Source organism: Ischnura elegans, chromosome 4 (genome assembly GCF_921293095.1).
Source record: "Ischnura elegans chromosome 4, ioIscEleg1.1, whole genome shotgun sequence".
NCBI classification, from domain to species: Eukaryota; Metazoa; Arthropoda; class Insecta; order Odonata; family Coenagrionidae; genus Ischnura; species Ischnura elegans.
The window spans coordinates 43,767,376-43,789,572 of NC_060249.1; the positions used below are offsets into that span (position 1 = coordinate 43,767,376).

Consider the following 22,197-nt stretch of genomic DNA (forward strand, 5'->3'; position numbering starts at 1 on the left):
TCGCAGACTTTCCATTTCAGGCCTGCGTGGTGAGAGGGGTCTCCGAGTGAGCTTATGGCTACCGCCGCTCCGCTCCTTCGGGACGGTGGAAAATCAAGGAATTCGTCCCACGCGTGGAAGTGTAAGTGCTTGGGAATTGGGTCGCAATATTTCGTCCATCGAATCCCTCGTTAGGAGATGACGGATTAAAAAAAGTCTCTCTAGCCTCGTTTTTTTTTCCTGCGAGTTTCTGACGCACCGCTCGCTTTTCTCGCCTGCTTGTCTGCTTCGGCGCCTCGAGCGAACGTTGCCACGATGCTCGAGGTTATCTCCCACCCGCATTAAGGTGTTCCCGTGACGTTCGATCAGAGATTTGGACCGTCTAGTTGTGGCACGGCAGTTTTTGTCTCGCGTCTGCACCACTTTATTTGGTGACCAGAGATTCGTAAACAAAAGTGGAGCGAAAAGTTGAGTAGTGTGACTAGTGTTTTGGTATCCCATCTCGAAGACACAGGTTTGAATCTTGTCGGTGGTTGAGCTTTGTCAGAGATATCTCAACCATTAATTGCTAGTGTTAGGATATTTGTAGATAACTGCGCTCAGTTTGTCGGATAGGACCCAAAACTGTGGTTGCTTAGGCTAATTGACCGATTCCAGCGCCAGGTTTCTCTCCACCACTCTTTCCTGCCCTCAATAATGTGAACGACCTTCCCTTCGGAGAAAAATGCAAATCGTTGCTGGCAACTTTTGATGAATGACTTCTCATTCATTCGCCTTGAATCTAACTCATCTTGGGTCGGACATTCTACATCCTGAAAATCAACCGCACAGAGTGACGTGTTGTCTGTACAAAGGGGAAGAAGTTGAAAATTGATGCCCTCAGAAATTTGCGAACATATATAAGGTAATTTCATTATTGTTTTACCTTTATTTACCTGTTTTTTTCCCGAAGGATTTCCAAGCAATGGGCTATCTACAGCAAGTAGGAGTCACCACTAACCGCATATGGAGGGATTGACCTGTACGCTAATGACCATTTTGGACAGCGCAGGAATCTAAAAAGCAGGATGTAGCCTAGCCCCTTTTTTTTCTCTCTCTGTCTCTCTCACTGCGTGCGTGGGTGCGGTGAACTGCGTGAATGGATCGACAATCGGGGGCGTGGGGCCTCCTGCGGCCGGCCATGTGGAAACGTGGAGCTCGGAGAAGAGATGAGAGAGAGAGACGAGAGGGGACGATTGCGTGTGGAAACCCGGCCGATCCCGGCTTCGTTGGCGGTGGAGAGCGAGGAGATCCTCCCCGCCCGAGCGAGGCGCGGGGGGAGGTGATAGGATGCTTTGGTGTGGAGGGGCCGCTAGATTTTTTTCACTTCCCTGCCGCCGCAGAGCAGACTCGTCTGGCGCCCTCGCCGCTCTTACTATACCTGCCCAGATACCCCCACTTCGTCTGCGCTGCGGTGCTTGCTTGCTCGCTTGCTGTTTCTGCTGCGTCCACAGGCTTTATCCCCCTAGCAGCCGACCTCTCTCTCTCTCACTCATCTTTCGAACAGGTGCGTCGAGTGTCGTACCCTAGATCGATCATTCAGACGACCTTAAAAATTGCGCACAGCGACTCGCATTCCGGATGCATCTAACCATTCTTCCTCGATCTCGCCTTACGTCCCATGTTGTGATACCTCTCTAGCGAGATAGAAGTTTTTCCGAGCAGAGTGTGTTTACTTATTTTTCCCGTAAGTAATTAAAAATATATTCGAGGAGGAACCCACGCCTAATTAGGACAGTTCATCTGTAGTGGCAATATTCCATAGTATCCCCGGCTTATTTCTTTGTTTTTTTTGTGCTGTTTTATTTATTATGTCATCTCTTAGTTCGTGTGCAGTTTTTGCTATGCTTGTTTATTTTGCTTGATATCATTGCTTATTGTTTAATAATTTTGCATTAAAAATTGAGTGTATCAGTTGCTGATTAATTGCATAAAACTACTCACAACAAATCAGTGGTGTGAAGTCACATGCTTACGAGGTATTCATGTATTGCTGAATTCTTTTTACACTGTGATAATCTCTCAATTTTTGTGGCTATAGATGTTGTTATTCATCAGAAATATTTAGCACCTAAGAATTTTATCTGTATTTCATATTACTGCCCTAAGTCTATCTTTATGCTAGTATTAAATGTACTCCACATAGAAGTAATTTAATTTCCCAGTCCAAAAGTAAGCCTTGGCAGATGAAAGATGCTGTCAAAATACCGTGCAGTATCCTCTAGCATAGCATTCAAGTAAATGATAGAGATGACAATGACAAAAAAACTACTCATACCCAGATCCATTTTTTCCCTCTAAGGAACACATCTCACGTATGAGCTTGCATCATGTTAGTTTCTCTGCAGAATGTCCTGCATAGCACCCGACATGCTTTTGACCTCATACCATCTCCCATCTCTCGCAGATGGTTTCTAGAGCCCAGAGCTCTAAATCACCGGCAGCATCCACTGTGGGATGAGGACCAAACCTGATAGTTGGACATCCCTGCCCCCTCCACCCCCACCACCCCCCACGCATAGCCTCTCATCACAACACAGCCAGCACTCCACTTTTCGACGCAAGGGATCCAAATTACGTCTAGATCTCTACAACTTTGATGGCCCCAAAGCAGATGAATGCCCATACGTTCTAACAAGTCCTCGATCATTAGAGGCTTGCCGTAGAACTGGATTGAAGGCAAGTACATGAAATGGAATAATCTTACAAGTTGTAGGCTATGTTTATACCCTTTGCAACATGCTGATCAGCATTCATGCTAGTGTAATTATGTATATCATTCCCTATTCATGGTTGCTATTAGGCATTTTTATGTCACATTGACAGCTTGTAATTTACCTGGTTACCGCATAGAAAACATATTTGGTTCAATGCCAACTTCTCAGCCTTGATTTATGTGTAATTCTTACCTTATATTAAATCTGTCTATCCTGTCAACGATTTCAAAAGTAATGGAAAATTTGCTATTAGCATGCAATGAAAGTGTTTATAATGGAGATTTGTATGAATTATACCACAATAATGTATAGTTTACTTGTTTATTGTTATTCTTTGTATGATTGATATCCAAAGAAATATATGAAAGGTTAATTGGATAATTTTCTATTCCATTCATTTTGATTTTTGGAGTTTGTGATCCAGAATGGAAATTGTATTTTAGCACATAAAATTTATTTGGGACTAGTCTGACTGCGCAAGTTTTGGAGGTAGATTGATAATTAGAACTACAGTTTTTTCTTCACATTAATAATTTAGATTCCCATAATAAACTAGATGTAGAGGTGAAATAGCATTCAAGTGGGCACTCCAATGTTAGATTGGATAATTTTCATTATTTTAAATTTAAATATATCATGGAACAGTTAAGTGTATTAATTCAGCTGCAAAACTATAGTCAATACCAATATTAGTGAAATCTCTACATGGCACGCCTTTGTCCCTCTCCATCATCTTTGCAATTGAGTCAGTAAAAGTCAAGGTTTAAAAAAAGTATATTTGTTAAACGTAAATAATTACTGTTAGTCATTAATTCATACATAGGGTAGATACAGATCAGTAACATGCATTTCCTAATTTATGCATTTTAGCATACATTCCTGAGTAGGTAGGTTTTAGCCATGAAATTAACATTGCATGGAATTAAGCCATAGTGTGGCCTCAGACTACATTCACTAGTACTACGTAGTACATGCTTAGGCTTTAGTGGCGTATTCAGGTCAAGTTGCTTTAATTAAAATTCAGCTGGGAAAAATAAAATATGGCTATCTGTCTTGTACAACCCCTTCGGAAATAAGGAGGAGAGTCAGTGGGTGTGGGTGAAGGCCTGAGAAGGATATTTCCTTGTTTTTCTTAATTCATTTGGGTGTAAACATGAATTCTAGCAGTCTTGGGTTTTTGGGTTTGAGCAGGGAGAGCCGCTAGCCATGCAGAAAAGTACTTTAAGGTAACAGTCCTCCTCTCCCAAAATGATAACCTTAGTCCACCCCTTGAACACTAAATGTCTCCGTAAGTGTTGGTCTTAATAACAGGTTGGTCTAACAGGACTTAATGTCATTTACTCTGCGAAGTTTTTTGGTTTGAATTGGCTTCAGTTTTATGTTCTGAAATTATAAAGAAATACATGGTGAAAAGGTTTTCTTTTTTCTTGACCCCAAGTACAGGCATTTATATACTTTGATTTTTCTAATAGCACAGTAAAATCCTGATAAACCCATTGCCAAATTATTATATTTTTATGGAATACATGGATGTTTTTAATATTAAAATAAGATATTTGTCACACCGTATGCCTCTTTATTCACGTAATATGAAGGTACTACCACATCGAAAGACTTCTCATGGAATAAATTTTGTGGGCTTGGCAAAGCTTAAAGCTTTTTCTTATCTAATATAGATGGTAGGTTGTATTTGTTGGAAGGTTGGTGGAATGATTACTTATCCCCCGTAAATTAGGAAATCCTTCCTTAGTGAGCCTTTGCATTTCTTACTTCTTATTGCTTTGAATGTGAGATGTTTTAATTCACAATTAAGCCCTTTGCAATTCTGATCAATAAATTAACGATGCAGAGTTTTTGTTAATCATTTTATGCTTAAAGACATACTATTTATGTAAGTGGCCTCCGTTGCTTAAGTTATAAATCTGAAGGCATACATTCTTCAAATAATCCTTTTGTACTGGGATGAATGATTATCCTAAAGGGAATATCTTGAAAGTAATAATTTTTTTCAGTCTACCTCTCTTAACTTATTTTATCTTATACATAGTCGCCTGTAATTGTTTCTTATTAGCCCATTACATACATGTAAAGGATACTGAGTTATACTTTCTTTTATTTCTCTGTGTCAGCCCTGAATGTGTCTAAATTAGAGGCTTTGATTTGATTTATTTAAATGGCATCATCATGATTATCCGAGTTCTGCTGATAGTTGTTTTTTATATCTTGGAAACAATGATACTACTCCTGAAGAATTCACCATGGCTGATAATGAATGGTGTTATGGGCTCTAGTGGCTTCTTCTGAATACTTTGTTTCCCTTATTGGTGCCATCATTATTTATTTTCCAGTATCTGCCCTAAATTTTTAAAACCTTATGTGCCTCTTTGATTTAACTCTTCTCTGTAACTGTGTTTCAAATAGCAAGTTGAAAGGAAGCAGGATAGAAAAGACAACCTATTTTCAGTAATTGTGCGTGAATTAATTTTTCTTTGTCAATTTTCCTTCAAAGTGATTTATATTAGGCAAACTGTGGATTTTAATTTCATAAGGTGTGAAAATTTTAAATATTTAATCTAGAAATATTCATAAATTGGATAAAGTTTTGGTTTAATCTTACCCCAGGAGAAAATATATTTTATGCAGCCAAGCTGTCAAGACCTTCATCATTTTTTTTTAAATATCATCATATCCTTAACTCGATAACTTCAAGCAATGACTAGATATTATGATTTTTCAATACTACTGTTAGTGCATTATTTAAATGCTGAGCATATATTTTAATGCCATTAAGCTATGAATATAAAATTCTCATCTAAATGGTTGAAAGTCTCTATTGATGTTGATAATATCTTTCTTCCTTACACTTGGTTTTTGTCTTACTAGTCTATTTTTTGTGCTTACCCACCATTTAAAGTTTGAATGTTGCACATTTTCTATTGGTGATTCAGTGCGCAGTGGCTATCAAACTGTTCCTACCTACTTTCTTTTGATGAACTACAGTTAATTTGTCTTGTGCACACAATCCTTGCCATCTTACTTTTAACTGTCATATTATTTTCTGTGTAAACATTTATTTAATGTGAAGCTGATTTACCCTTTTACGAATATTTTTGTGAATTGTATTTTTGATTGATTAAAAGTGATGCCTTGAACCCTTTTTTTAGGAAATATTTTTCTAATTTGTGGGCATCAGTCTCTTTTTGGTATGTACTGCAAGGTGAACATTTCTTTCTGTCTTAATATAGCGGAGAGAGTTAACTTTATGGATTGTTTTATCATTTTATCCAAGTCTGCACAAATGCTTATGAATGTTTGCTGATATTAAATTATCCATTATGTTTTTTTTTATTTTAATATGCACGCATGCACCTGCTCATGGATGGCTCGCTTTATGATACTCATCAAGCAATGTAAGGAAATGCTTTGGGTGCTTTTTCTTAGCATTTACTAACCATTTTACTAACTGCTTAAGTGATTTAATGCATGCAAGTGCTTAAATATTTTAGCGATTTCCACAGGGCCTTTCCTGTAGGTTTCATGTAATATCCCGTGGTAGAAGAAGTGGGATGTTCATGGGGGGCCTTTTATACCTTCTTTGGGAAATTTCACAATTTCCCCGTGGGCTTTCATGGGGTTATGCACTGTTATATTGGAAAGACCCTGTAACTTCCTAAGACCACTTTCAGATGTCCGCTTTCCATGCCCTGCCCTGGTGTTGTGGCTTGAAGTAACCATGGCTTTTTAGGGTACCCCTCAGAAAGTGGCCTTAGGATGCCCATGCCTTGAAGGTTATGGCAAGTGATGACACTAATGCCTTATCTCTACAGCATGGCAATTGAATAATTACACTCTGCAGTGCCAACTACCCCACCTCAGGTTAACTGGATAATCCTTTTCAGCTCACCCTCAGTCCATCACTCCTTTGTTTACATGAATTGCCCCTCTGTGTCTCGTCACATTTGTGAGTGAAATGGCAGAGCTAGGTCCATCGATTTACAAGGCCTCTAAAAATTTGCAGATTGATGGATGTGTCAGTGTCCTGTTGGCAGCATTGCACTGCCAGTTTCTATTTGACCATCTGAAAATTGCACATTTAAAGCGAAGTTTACATCTTATTTTTTGTAAATTGAAGTAAACAGACATTCTGATAGAATATAAGTGAAGTGGCTTTTCTCTCTCTTTACCTGAAGGCCCACCACTGATTTTTCAAAAGAGTTTTTCCAGTTCAGCAAAAATTATCCACTGCAACAAAGAGACTAAGATTTACCTACTTCCTCATGCCCCTCAATTTATAGATCATATAAGAGTACATTAGCTAAAACCAGAAAAAAAAATAAAAATCAGCTAAAATCAACCATATAAATACAGCTGAAAAATGCAAAATATTGAGCACAAGTATGGTTGAGCATTTCTCTAGCATGAATTCATACTATATGGTTTTAAGTGTAAATTTTTTATTTTTGGCCTTATAAATCACAGAACTCTTCATATAAGTGAATAGAGCATGCATAATCCTGGGACAGCTATCCATTTAACATCAGCACTGCACTACCATTGCTTACAGAGCATCATTTTATTCACATAATTGTCACAATCAGGGGTGCAACTAAGAATTAAGGCTGGGGGGGTTTAGGCGCAACTAATACTCTGGGGTATGGGGGTATTGCATACCCACCAGGGTAAGTGGGTGTTGCAGGGCTACCTCCTCCAGAAAATTTTAATGGTTCAAAATGACTAGTTTTACCGCTTTATGAGAGATATTTGATTAATCCTTACACTATTCTGTAAGTAATACTAATCCATCAAGTAAAATGGATTAAGCTTAAAAATTTCTCTGAGCTCTGGTGGGGGGGGGGTTATCCCCCAAACCCCCCTCCCCCCCCCCCCTTGCTGCGGCCACTGGTCACAATTTAACTTATTAAAAATATTAAATTTATCCTGGGAGATAAGCAAATATAGTACCTGAATATGTTTAAACTGTTTTAAATAATGAGTGTACATGCATTCAAATTTATTTCCTTTAATGCTGAAGCATTTAAGGCTATTTTTATAATGTGTTTTGCATGAAAAAATTAACTTATTATTTAATGTCTTGAAGTTGTGACTTCTGCTCTCAGGCTTTTTAAAAAATTCTTTTTTAACTTTTTCCATAATGTGTCTTAGTTCAGCCCAAATATCAGATTATATACAGATATTTCTTAAGGTCAGCACCAGCAGTATTTGAAATGGTCTGACTTCAGAAGACAAAATTAATGTCTCATGAAAGAATGAGTATTTCAGTCACTGTTATTGATATACTCAATGTATGCTATTTCCTCTTTGCATTGTTTTTTTCTCCATTTTGTTATAGCCTACAATGACAATAATAAAAATTTGCTGATTTTAGGAAAGCTAAAATATTCACATAATATGCATTGCTAACTCTTGCCTGTGGTCAAATTTTATCAGCTTTATTCCAGCGTTGTGGTGGGGCTTTCAACTTACAGTTAGCATGCTACATAACCTGCGTGATACACACTATTCTGACAATGCTTGTAGTTTCTTGTCGGCGATGTAATGCATGTATGCATAATTAAGTTACATAAATATGCTTACATGTTAAATACAAATATTTGTATAATCGCTCAAAAAACTCAAGGCAAACGATAAATTACTAATTGAACACGCTAAAGCACCACAAGACTTTCATTATATCACTGAAGAGACACACGAATGACCTAACTCAACACTGTGGGGATTGAGCACAGGTTAAATTATAGCGATATTGATAAATTTTTTCTCCACAAGCAAAACCTTTACCACAATCGACCTCAATTCAGTCAACCATGTGCAGGCAAACATATGAATAATGGGATAATGGTAGTTTTGAGATTACTAATAGAATATTTGAGAATTCAATAGAATATTTGAGAATTCAATTGAATATTTGAGAATTCATTTGAATATTTAGAAATTCAACTGAATATTTAGAAATTCAACTGAATATTTAGAAATTCAACTGAATCTTCTATGGAATTCAATTGAATTTCCTAATATTCAATTGTATTTCCATATTTTCAAATGGATATTTGGAAAGTCATTTGAATTTTTGGATATTTAATTGAATATAATGATATTTCATTGAAAATTGGCATGTTCAATTGAATTCAATATCCATATGATGAAAGTTTTCTGTATCGTTTATGAAAAATCTGACAAAATTGGCTATTAGTGTTTTTTTTCAGTGAGGAATCAATATTTATTATTTTTTGTATGTTTGATTTCCCTTGACAAGCGAAGTATCCTGGAATTTAGGCCAATTTATATTTAGTTGCTTAAGAATACATATGTATATATGTACATGCATACATTGTTACCCAGAAATTTATGTTGGGGAATGTTTAAATCATTCTGTTTACCAACCATTGTATTTATTTATTCAAAATTTATATCATGAAATATATATAGTCTGCTCTCAGGCTTGCAAAAAATTTTAATTAGAGAAGTAGTCTTTGCTCTTTCATGAATATTTCAGTTTTGCGAATAATTTCTATATATGCTGGGCTGGAATGAAAATCATGAGAATGAAGAAATAATAAGCAGATTGTTGATCTATGCATCTGTATAAGTATTTAATGGTGGCTTTTCAGGACGTAGTTATTTGGGATGTGGTAGCACAATGGTATCAATTTTATTGCTTTCTATGAGGTGATTAGTCATAATGAATGAAAATGAAGCTCACAAGGAATAAGCATAAATCAGAATTTAAACACTGGCTGTGTGCCTCAGCACTAAATGAATTTTGGGGTGTTCATTATCTTTATTTTGATCGATACCACATGGTTCTAGTGCAGCAATTAGTGGACGCAGCACTGGTAGTGCAATGTGAACTAGTCTCAATGTCAGCAGCCTAGTACAAATGCAATGTGGTTGAACAAATATTATTAATAGTGTACAATTTTAATTGAAGTACATATGTAGTATCATAGTGACTACATATGTAGTTATTTTATCCAATGCCCAAGTTTGAGACTTTGTTATCCCTGTAGTTGAGGCCCCAAGATGATAAAAATTATGATTTTATATGCCTCAGAATGGATGTGGAGTTAGTTTGATAGTGGATTTAAGATTAAACCATGGTCTTGTGAAGCTTATTGATATGCTTCACTTCATATTGATAGAAAAATGATCTAGGCAAGCCCTTCAAATTTAAAATACTCTTTTGTATGTCGCCTTTAGAAGTCATCTGAACCCTTCTCACATTTATCATTACCTGCGCAACTAATTGTCCATTGATGTTACCAAAATGTTTGGTCACTCTAAAAAACTATGATTCAAGAGTAATAATTTTTATTGTGGTAATATTTTTCAATTAATGAAATACATAGTAATCAATCACTGACAGACTTTATATGTATACTAAGAGCAGAGGGTGGCAGCACCCCTCATCCTAATATCCGTTGTTCATTGTGTCAGCTATGCCTAGGCGAGGCCATTTTGGAAAGTATTTATGCAAGGGTGAAGAGGAATTATGTAGTTTGTAAAAAAGGATCAGCAAACAATTATCGGGAAGAGAGAGGCAACAGCTTTTTAAGCATCACACTCTTTTTGGATTATGTTAGTACATAACTGGGCACTGTCTTGGCAAGCATTTGGTTGCTCAGCAAAGGTTCACTGTCCAGCATGCCTATGATCTAGTTTTGTAATGAGCTTGTTACGTCTCAGCACTTGGGGGAATGGAGGTGGCTGCAATTATTCATTACTGTTCGCCATGGTAGCCAAAGTTGTATTCATTACTGCATATATTTTAAACTACATACGTGATATTATATAAAATTACAAAAAAATATTAGAGATTATAATACATATATAGTTTCCTGCTAGGTTGAGTCCATATGAGTTAAATTGTGGGTGCATTACATCTTACTGTGGCGATAGTACTTACTAAAGAACTGAAATATCTTGTTAGAAAAAGTGTTTTTAAAATATCATATTTGAGTAAGTAGGTACTAGGATGAAAGGTTTGGAGTAACTTACCCATAAGTATTACTTTTGGTATGGTGATTCCATTGCTGTAAATGAATGATAGACTATCCTTGGGAATGTTACCCCATTTAATTAATTCTAATTGAGATTGTTTCTTCCTAAAGTGAGTTTTGTAGATTATAATACATGAAGTGACTTAATGTATTATCTACAATTGATCTTTCACATTCTCGCCTATTTCAGTAGTATCATTTGTGCCCAAAAATATTTAGAGTGATGCATCAAAGTACCAAAATGCATTAATTGTGAATATTGATATTAGTCCTTGTGACTATTGATATCAGGTATTTTTTTTTATATTCCGCTATATTATGTATGAACATCAGAGTAAATTATCATCCCTGGATTTTTCAGAAAATCCTTAAGTGGCACCACAAAGCTAGCTATGTATGCCATGATACACAGAAATTGCTCACATCCGCTGCATAAATTGATTAGTATTTTAGCAAAATCCAATTACATATTTATAAATGCCATGAACTATTCATGAATTTATATTAATGCTGGGTGTTAAAAAGCATGAGCATAATACTTTGTGTCTGAAAGCTTAATGCTTAAACAACGTTTGAATTGCTTTATGAAAATACCTAAGTTTAATCCTGCGTTAACAAAACCTGATGAGGGCATTAAAATGGATCATGTATAATGTCATGAAATTCCTTCAACTGGTTTTAAGTTAACAATTTTTATTCACTCTGTTTCTTTGAACTTAAATGAGCTGGGCTTCTTATATATGGAACATTTTATTTACTTTATTCATTTTAATTGTTGACCACCTTCTCAATATACAAAGGCTTGTACAAATTTGCTCTCAGAGCAAAGTTGTTATGAAAATGAGCCAATTAATTTGTAAAAAAAACTTTGTCTTTGATTTACTCTGAGGAAGAGAGCCTTCATAATACCCATTTTTTTGGATTACATGCTTAAAATTGAATGGAAAAAGAGAAAATCACTAAGTGAACATCCCTATCCCTTATTGATATGCCTATTCATTCTGCAATGGTTTGATCACAGTGAAAATTGTTTTCTAATAACATCATGCTTTAGCAGTAGTTATTGCTCCTTACTTGTGCATTCGGCTCTTTTATTGGAGTACATTGTACTTGCTATAAGACAATTTCTGTAGATTTCACAGATATGCACATTGGCCCATAAATTATATTTCAAACTCAATTCACCATGGAGCACATGCTAATTTTTTATTGATGTATTTTTGTTGGAGAATTAATGATTGATTGATTACATGTTACCCTTATCATACAATATTCACTCCCCTTCTAATTTTGTTATTCTCTCTCTGCAACATTTCCAACATGTTCATCCTCCATGTTTACTCATCAGCCTGTTGACTTGCTTCCCACAACTATTGCCCAACTTGAGCGCGAGTTGATAGGAGTCACCCCGGAACAGCTTTTTAAGATATTTGTGGAGCGAGAAAGGTCTAGACTAGGTAAGAAACATCCATTACGGAATAGTTATTTTATGTCATTGATACTGTAATGGAGGAACATTTGGCTCTAAAAATTCAGTGGGATGTTTGACTTTTCATGATTCATTCACCCAATGAAAGTCACACCTCATTTTTTATAAGTTTTCAGTATAAGCTAAGGAAGCTGTCTGTTGTGCCAACAGTACTTTAATGCATGTGATAAATATTACTATGTTTTTTTTCAGCCAATCTAGAAAGGTGTCGGCTGGCGAGAGAGGACATAATAAAGTCCAGAGGCTCATACAGCAAAATACCTCTCAGAGAGAACAGCTTTGCTTCACATTTTGGAGACCTGCTGCCACTTTCACGTTCTCCGTCCTCATCTTTAGAAATATCCGAAAATAGCAAAGAGTATACCTCGCGCAAGGAAAAGCTAGATAAGGAAAACAAGGCTCGCACATTAAAAAGTAAGGACTCCTCTTTCTCACACTTTTTTAAATAGCATTGCAGTTCGACTATCCCAAAGCTTTCCTTCTATACAAAAAACTTTGTTGGTGCACAAAGGTTAAGAAAACACTTAGCTGTTTCACAAAATAAACTAAACTATTTTGTGAAACAGCTAAGTGTTTTCTTAACCTTTGTGCATCATGAAGGAGTTTCACCATGTTACGCCAACCACCATCGCATTTAACTTTGTTGGTACCGTTTATTTCAAAATTTAAGACAACCGCCAATTTTTCTGTTTAAAATATAGATTTTGGGCTTTACCTGCGGTGTAGGACAACGACTGCTGCATCGCAGATCAAGCAAAAATTAAAAATATGTATCAGATTTGATTTCAATGTTTCATATGGTCCCCTTCTCCCCATCTCTGCTTGGGGGTGGAATTTTTATAATCTAAATGATCGATTTTCCTTATTGAAAGACAAGGAGAGCACAAAGAACTCTTGTTTTCTTTCATTATGTTGTCCCACTTGATGCCATGGTATCCTCTCTGACATTCCTGTAAATATTATGCAACCTTCAGATTTTTTTTAAATTGAGCAAAGTAACAGCAGTGATTTTCTTTCTGTAGAAGCAGAATCTGAAGAGGAATGCACAAAGATCAAAAGTCAGGAGGGCAGAGAGGGGTATTCTGTGTCGACATCGAGGGCAGCGTCAGCCTCTCATGACAATGGCCAAACGTTCCAGAGGGGTTACAGCGCTGGGTCGTCGACTTTGAGCAGCAGAAGGAAAAAGAGGAGGGGCTCATCCGGAAGCCAGAAAGGAAGCAGTTCTTGTTTGAGGACACCACCTCCAGCTAAAAAAGTCACCCCCACTAGACCTCAGAGTAGTGGGAAAAAAGGCTGTGATTCTAGCGCTAGGTTTGTTAACATAATGCATCTTTCTGATCACATACTATACGCATGTACATAGCCTTAGTAAATGCATAAATTAGGGTGTGGTGTAAGTTTTTAATTTTTCTTTAATTCTTGTGGTCCGTACTCAAATGAGTCCTAACCACTAAAATATTTTATTCATCTGATGTAAAAACTGTGTGAATTTTGGTATGGGAGGGATATAAAGTGCCAGATTTAGATGAAAAGAGGCCCTTGGCTATTCCTCTTATGAAGCCATTTCACCACCCATTTTGAAGGTTGTAAATTACATGAGAGACAATAAAATATGTACATCATTAGGTACTGTGATGTTGTGATTGGTACTAACCTTTATATAAAATAAATAATTGTGCTCACTGGTTTTGGCATAGTTTAATTTTAATTTTGCTAACAATTTTAATGTAGGCCCCTCTTGATCTTGAGGCCCTAGGCTGAGACCTAGTTAGCCCACAGGAAAATCTGGCTGTGGGCTGTTGCTTATAATTTTACCTCTACAAATGATATTGTGCATTAAAAAAAAGTTGAATTTACTTCCCATAGCACATTGTTAAGAGGATAAAATCATACATCCCAGAAAAATTAAGAAATATGCCGCAGCATTTCATTGCCTTACCCTATTGTATTTACATATTACCCTAATAAACTCTGTATTTGTCTTTCAGTGGATCACGCAGTGGCCGGAGTTCAGCAAGGTCAAGACTTGATTTGCCAGCTACTCCCATTGAGCCAAGTATTACTGAAAGCAGTACTATCAATGTAACAGCCACTTCACCTTCTTCCCAATTGAGATTGTCCAGGAATAGTGCCCGAGATAGAAGGATCTGCTCTCATCAGGATTTAAGCAACTACAGCACTGGTAGCACAGGAAGCCTAACAAGGCGTAAGCAGGTTTCCTTCAGGTAAGCCTTGGAATCATGAAATTTGCTGTTAGCATCACCAGTGACCAAATTTCATCATGTTTTTATTTATGAACCTCATTCTTAAAATAAATATTGTAATGATGAAAATTTCGTTCTTCAAACTTTTTGGCTGTCAAAATATGTAGCCCTGTATCTGCTACTATGGAGCATTTCTTAGCTATTTTTAGAGGTTGATCTCTGGGAAATAGGTCCCCAAAGTGAAAAAACATCTACAAAGCTACTAAGTTTCCCTGTGCAATCTAAGTTTGTTTGTTTAATACAATCAATGGTATTAAAATACCACTTCATTGCACTAAAATGTTTCTATAAAGTAACTGAAGGAAGTGTGTCATTTCTGTTGCTGCAAGTTTCGCAGTTGTTGTCTTTGGTTTGCTCTTCACCAGCCAAATTGGCATTTAGATAGGTGAGCAATGAAGTTTGTATCACTGTGAAGAAAAGGAATCCTGCGTCCAACATTGATTAGGGTCATATCTAGCCCTCTTGTCCGAGTCAGAGGTATTCGGATTTCCATCTCTGGTCCACGAGAATATAGTACAGACAGTATTGAAATCGCTTAAGTATTTTTTTACAATCCATCGGGTAAATTTAAATCTGTAACTTTAAAATTTTTGATTACACTGCTACAATGTACGTTAATAATATTTTCTTACATAATGTGATTGTTTGACTTAAATATTTGTTTAGCATGTAGGAATATTTCTTCAGTTAGCAGAGCATCGTTTTAATCCAAAGTTTGTTTTGCCTATATAGTTTCTTTGGCTTGGTTTTTATTTAAATTTCAACATTCTGAGTTCCGAATTAAAAGAAAGTTTATGTTGACCACATATTGTAATTAACAGCAGTTTGTTTTGAATTAAAGCTTTCATTGGTCCTAGGTGAAGATGTGCTCAGCATTTGAAATAAATGCTGAAAGTGTGTATAACATAGGCCGTATTTATGGCAGGGGGTGTCATGCAAGCCTTGAAGATATTTGGCCTTGGGTGCCTGAACGAGACCGCCGAATTCTTCAGTTTATGGCCTTGCGAAGAGAAGATCAGCGTGAACGAGAAGAGATGGCTCACAGGCACCATCTCATGTGGGAAGCAGAAGTGGAGAAGAGAAAACAGGTAAAATATAAGTGAATAGAAATTATGATTTGTTTGAAAAATATGTTAATCTGTGTTCCCCCTTGTTGAATTACATTATTGTTATTATTAGTAAAGTATTTTACCGAATCAAGTAGGTTTTAATGGAATTTTTAAGAAATACTCTGGCAGTCTCCTCTCCTTTCATGGACTTCCATCTTCAATTCATAATACGGCCAACTCCTTTTCATTCTATCTAAAACTCCTATTCTCTTCCTTCCTCTCCCTCATTTACCCCACATTACACCGTCATAAACTTTTCAACATTCTCTCCACACTAAGTACTTGCTCCATCCATACCTTCTGTCTCATCCATATCTCATCTAAAAGCTGCCTCTCCTCACCCACCATGTCCAGCACTTCATCATTCCTCCTCCTCCCCTTCCACTTTACTTTCTCCATTCTTCTCCACACCACATCTCGAGGTGTTCATCAACAAGGAGGTTATGAGAGGATTGTTATATAAGAGTTTAAAGAAAAGGTTAGTGAAGAGTCTGATCCGGAGAGTAGCACTTTATGGCGTGGAAACATGGGCACTTGGAAGGAGGATGAAATTAGATTATTATCAACTGGATTTAAATTTTTTTCAAAATGGTAGGTCAAAGAGTCCAGACACTTGACTCCATGTATTTTTTTACATGACTTTAGGGCTCAATGAATATGTCATTTCTGCCACAGTTGAGGTTTCACCAGATCCTTTTATGGACACTTGTGTACAGAAAACTTGGCTGGCAACTATTTACAACTCTCTCCATGCAACACTCTCTACTGTAAGCCCCTTCTCACCTCTCCCAACCAATCACCTGTAACTCCATTACCTTTATTCCATCCCTCAGAGGTGAACTGAGAGAGAAATGAGAAACTTAAAAATGGCAAATGCAATAGTAGTCCACCATAATTTTCATACCTATTTCATCTCAAATCATATCCACAGTATCGATGATACAATCATTCCTGTATATAAATTCCAATTTTTATAAATCAATTTGCTTCCTTCAAACTACCATTATGTATTTAGATGTTCCTTAATTTTTTTTTACTTTCAAACAGGAGCTGGCTGAGGAAGAGAAGCGTTGGAAAGAATGGGTAGGTGAGAAAAGGAAGAGAGAATCTGAAGAAAATACAAAGCGATGGGAAGAAGTTCGGAAGAGCTTAATGGCCAGCCAACAACAACTCCAAGAATCGATAGAGCAGCGAGAGCAAAGGTGCATCAAGGCCAAAGCGGAGATGGAGCAGAGAAGGGTGAGATGTGACATAATAGGGTGGTTTCCTATTATTTTTTTATTGCCTAAATCGAAAGATTATTACTCCTGGAGTATGTATTTCACGCTTTTAGATTTTTAAATGACGATATCTATTTTTCGCGATTAAATGAAAAGTGAAAATTTTCAAGTGCGCGAAAACGCGACGCGTAAGTAGGAATGATGGGAAAAAGTCCGTGCGATGCATTTCTGGTTCCCCCTCCCGTCTTGTGAGGTGACCTAGATCGAGGCTCTGAGCACTGATAGGATGCAGGATGCTATCGGGTAGCTGAGTACCCTGCTGGCTGGTAGCGCTTGGCTTAAATAAGGATTATTAATACCTTATCAAACGAAGAAAACTTTCCGACCTAAGCCAGTTTTAATAGGTGATTATTAAGACATGTTTCCCTGAGCTCTGTGCCCCATGCATGCATTGGTAATCTCAGACGATGTATAACTCCTATCCTCTCGTGTAGAAACTAGGTCCCTGTGACGTCACGTGGAGTGGAATCGCATGGGCGCCAATCTGGCCTTTTTCAAATGAGGATAAAATTTGACCCTTGCCATTCGTCAAAACCAGTATTTCAAAAACCAAATAATTTGTGTATTATGAATACACTAATGGTGGGTAACGAATCGCAATCAATGCCTTTCGTTTTCTTTGATGAAGGAAACTACCCTATTGCGTTGTAATATGTACTCTGGAAGTTAATTCATCTGCATCATAATCTCTTCCTCAGCTAACGCAAGTGTTATATAAGTTCATATCCATAAAATATACTTGAATTCCACTGATACAGTCCCTGTGAAATATTATGCCAGGGTGGATTTGGCATTAGCATAAGATGTATTATCTCTGTAGAGAGAGTACTATATCCATAGAAACCAAGTACATTCCATTCATTTTTTGTTGCCTGTCATGACATCAATTGAAAGAAAAATTTTAATTCTAATTCCTCTCGTATGTCCAACATTATATCTAGCTGTTTCTTTTATCAAATCAATTCCATGAATTCTTCCTGGTTGCATTTATAAGTTTGACTAAAGTTTTCATTGTAATATATATCTCATGTGTTTTAGTGCAATATTAATTATATCATCTTTAAACCCAAATTTTTATGTTACTCTTCAGAGCAATGGTAATTATTATCTATCATGCTTAAATGTGTGCATACTAGGATTAAATTAGTTGATGTTGATGTAACTGTACGTGAAATATATGCATGTGATGTGTTCACATGTGATTTTAGTGATTCTCAAATTTGAGCAGAAGGCTCCCATTTAATCTTCGTCAAAACTGTATTGTACACCCTTAAATCACAACCATCATGATGTTGAATTTTTTTATTTAAAAAATTTTGCTGAAATAATGGCATTTACACTTTACATTAAACAATAGTTATAAGACCAAATAATGTACATAAATCATTGTAATCTTTATGTTCCAGAAAATGGAACTAGAGGACAAGAGTCTTGCAGAGGCTCATAAGGCAGCTATTGCCCAAGCAGCAAGGAGTCAAATGGCTGAAGAAGAGATGTTATGGCAGCAACATATTGAAGAAGAACTGCAGGAAAAATTGAAGAGAGCAGAGAGCACCAAGACCAGCCGTACTGAAGGAGTTCGAAGGGTAAGTTCTAACCATTCTATTTTTTTACCATCAAACAAAATAAATTAATAAATAGTTATTGAACCATAGTAAAAAATTGAAGATGTCAATTGTACCATGATTTTTTTCTTAGGTGCTATATGAGATGATTATAAATTTAATCATTTGAGCTTACAATTCTTTTTGAAGATGTAATAGAAGAATTAACTAGAGATTTGCTTACCCATACTAAGGGCCTTAATTCAGCCCATGCTTCTGGGATAGTAGCCCTGTATCAGTGGTAGTAGGTAACCCTTTCTTTTACATCTGGAATATCCCAGCCAGCACAATGGATTTTTGGACAGACAGAATTTTGAGAAACCAGGCATGTAGCCTAGGGGAAGGTTGTGGGGGTTTCAGCCCCCCTGAAATTTGTTCTCTTACGACTAGAGATGGGTCGAATAGCAGATTTCTCGAACTTGAATATTGAATTCGAATATTAAATCATTGCTCGAATATTCGAATACTAAACGATGAATGTGGGAATGTTTGACTCGGTTGCCTATGCAGCAGGTAACACAAGATTTTGGGGAGTAATTTTGATTTTCTCTGAAGGATTCGAACAGGAATTTAGCTGTTTAATGGAATATTTTAATTTTATGGAAACAATTGGACATATAGTTGATTCAACAAACATCTCTTTCAAATATTCTAAGGGGACACACCACCTCGCGAAAAATGATTGCATGCCGTCGCAGCATTTACACTTCTACGATTGATTTCTGTCTGATGTATACATTCTTATCTACCAAACGCCATTTCAGCGGCACGTCCATCTGATACTTGGCTTCATCCAACTTCTTATTTTCAACAAGTAGCTTGCTTTACCCCCACTCCTGCTGTCAAGTGCTAGCGAACAATCTGTGGCGTTTTGCAAAATACACGCACTTCTCCACCGGATTTTCTTCAATAACTTTCATTCCATCATTGGAAGTTTTCACGAGATAAGAAGATGAATTCGAATTGCTATCAGGGAGAAACCAAATACCCTGAGAAAATATCCCTTCGTCTGTGACTGTAACAATAGAGATTTATAGCACAACTCATGAATTGTAACTTGATATATTTTTCAGAAAGAAATACCGCATCAACTTCGGAGAAGCTCTGCTGCTCATATCGAGTCTCGCCAGAATGCTAAGTCTCCGTCGTATTTTGACATTTATTTCCTCGCGTAAAATGCTTAAATAAAGTCAGAAATGCGTCGTGTTTGGTCTTATTATTTTTTAAATTACGTGCACATTACTAATATTTCAATCCAATAAAGGTGTAATATCAATTGCTGAAAGTCATTGTTAGACACCTTTTGGGCTAATAGGTGATTCATGCAGCAGTTGACCTCCAGAAACTTGGAACTTTGAGGCAGGTAGGCTGAAAAAGGCCAGTGGGTGAGAAAAGGGGGGCGCGGAACACATTTCTATTGTTCTCGTGTAACTAGATATTTTTTTCGAAGCTAAGGTCTTCGTAATATGATACCTGTGCGAGCTGGGACTTTTTTTATTTTGGAGAAGAGGAAAGCCTCAGAGGGTGGGCTAGTGCTGAATAAAGGGGGATAACGGATCTTGGGAAATGCACTAATGTAACTATCCCACGGTACTCATGCAGCAGTTGACCTCCAGAAATGGGGAACTTGGAAGCAGGTAGCCAGAAAAAGACCAGTGGGTGAGAAAAGAGGGAGAGAGTGAAACACGTTTTTATTGTTCTCGTGTAACTTGGTATTTTTTTCGAAGCTTAGGTCTTCGTATTATGACCCCTGCGCAAACTGGGACATTTTGTTTGATTTCGGAGAAGGGGAAAGGGTCAGAGTGGGTGAGACCAGTGCTGAATGGAGGGGGATAGCAGATCTTAGGAAATGCCCTAATGTTGCTATCCCACGGCACTGAGGTTCTCCTGGTGGGGGAAACCGGGGATTTTCTGATTTTTTTCTCCCAATCATTTTCGGTTCCCCATGTCGAACTCTTTTCACCGCTCTAATCCGCGTATTTGATGTAGTTCGTCAACTTGCCTATAACGGTGCTGCATGCACTAAAGGACTAGAGTTCTTTACAATTTTCCGAGTCAACTACCAACAACAGTGTGCGACAGTGTACGGCACGAAATTCAAAGTATTCGAAGTATTCGAGAGCGTACCTTTAGCATAAATATTCGAGACCTCGAATATCGAATATTTTCTAGTATTCGAGTATTCGCGGATACTATTCGCTCATCTCTACTTATGACAATTGCCAGCCATGCACCCTCTTTGGAGACTGCTAGTCAAGGGGCACTTATCCTTTGACTTTCTCTTATCTCTTGAAAGTTGTGGACTGGGATCAGGGTCTCAGTTTTTATAATTTCACAAAGTAATATATTAACCCCTCCTGTCAGTCCTTTGTTGAAATACAGCACACTCCCGATTAGCCGGGCTAATGATGGGGATAGACGACACGAATAATTGGAAATCATGGATAACCCAAACTTTCACTTTAATGTCTTGTAATGTTCATAATTTACGTAAAGCAAACAATATATTATTACCTATGCAGTTATTCTGTTATTTAAGAGTGCTTTCTGGACTCATTGAGGGATTTCTTTGCCAGTTCGCGATCTTTTTAGCGGCGATAACATGGTTGTACTCTTACTAGTAATGCTCCATGTTAGGCCTGGTTTCGAAAACCTCACATCCGTGGCTTTGTGATCACGGATACAGAAAAGTGGTTTGCACAAATGCTTCAAAACCACAGCTCAATGTCGGAAACTACACTGTCAGGCATCATGCCACGAAGTCGCCTCTCGCACAAGTTGCCCTGGTTGCAACTGCTGCGGGACGTGTATCCGTGATCACAGAGTGTGGTTGCACACTGGAGCAGTTGTTACGGCGTTTACACTGTTGTAATGGAAGTTAGAAGGTATGGTAGAAGCCCTCATATCAGTTGGCATTTCGTCCAAGTCCATTGGCTGTGTTTTTCTGGTCACACACACACACACACACACCTAACATATCTTTCTGAACTTTAGTATATTTCTCTATCCATACTTAGCCTGACATCATCTGATGATCTGGCCACAATCCCTGATGTACTATTTTTGGCCTAAATATTAGTTTGTAATTTCATTTTTAAGGAAGTCCTTTTTTTATTGACAATTGTTCTTTTTTTTCTACAAAGAGAGTGGCCAGTGCCAACCGAGCAGAGGAGTTAAGGCATTTGGAGAGGTGGAGGCGACTCCGTGAGGAAGAGGAGGAAGAGCTGGAGAGGATACGGTTGGAGACGAAAATTCGTGAGGAGAGGGCTGAGACTGCATATCGACGCATCAGTCTGGAAAAAGAACAGATGATAAAAGAGCAGAGGTGAGAATCAACTTACTCTAAATTATAATAAGTAATTTTTCATTCAATGTTTCATCAATGTGTTTTCTTTTCATTTTGATCATCATATCAAATTAATTAACATTAAATTATCTTTTATTGTTTGGAAATGCAGCATTTACAATCAGAATGTTTTCAGTGTTGTCTTACCTCACCAGCTACTCTGCCACTAAAATTTGATCCTTATCTCTCATCCATTACAACATATAGGCTTTTTGTGTTTTCAAAGTGTGCCATATTCTTCCATTCAATGCTTATCTGAGTGTATGTTCACTTTAGGTTAGACATATTCCTGTCTTGTTGATGTTGATGAACTGTGTTAGTTGCCTTTAAACTCAAGTTGCTGGAGTTTACT

At 37.2% G+C, this 22,197-nt stretch overlaps 1 protein-coding gene across 5 annotated transcripts in view; it reads left to right on the forward strand.

Annotated features, from left to right (window-relative positions):
- The window catches only part of LOC124157376 (coiled-coil domain-containing protein 177), an 89,616-nt gene that overhangs the window by 61,690 nt on the left and 5,729 nt on the right, over positions 1-22,197 (forward strand). The window contains exons 1-10 of one of the 5 annotated variants that reach the window (XM_046532046.1): positions 4-121; positions 2,426-2,697; positions 12,102-12,210; positions 12,435-12,656; positions 13,265-13,553; positions 14,231-14,467; positions 15,432-15,594; positions 16,663-16,854; positions 18,302-18,481; positions 21,643-21,824. In XM_046532046.1, the coding sequence (XP_046388002.1) occupies positions 2,476-2,697; positions 12,102-12,210; positions 12,435-12,656; positions 13,265-13,553; positions 14,231-14,467; positions 15,432-15,594; positions 16,663-16,854; positions 18,302-18,481; positions 21,643-21,824 (1,796 nt within the window). In that variant the 5' untranslated portion in view covers positions 4-121; positions 2,426-2,475. Of the gene's footprint in view, positions 1-3; positions 122-1,364; positions 1,526-1,551; positions 1,706-2,425; positions 2,698-12,101; positions 12,211-12,434; positions 12,657-13,264; positions 13,554-14,230; positions 14,468-15,431; positions 15,595-16,662; positions 16,855-18,301; positions 18,482-21,642; positions 21,825-22,197 lie in introns of those variants that run through there. The other 4 variants (XM_046532048.1, XM_046532049.1, XM_046532047.1 and 1 more) reach the window with 4 other exon arrangements.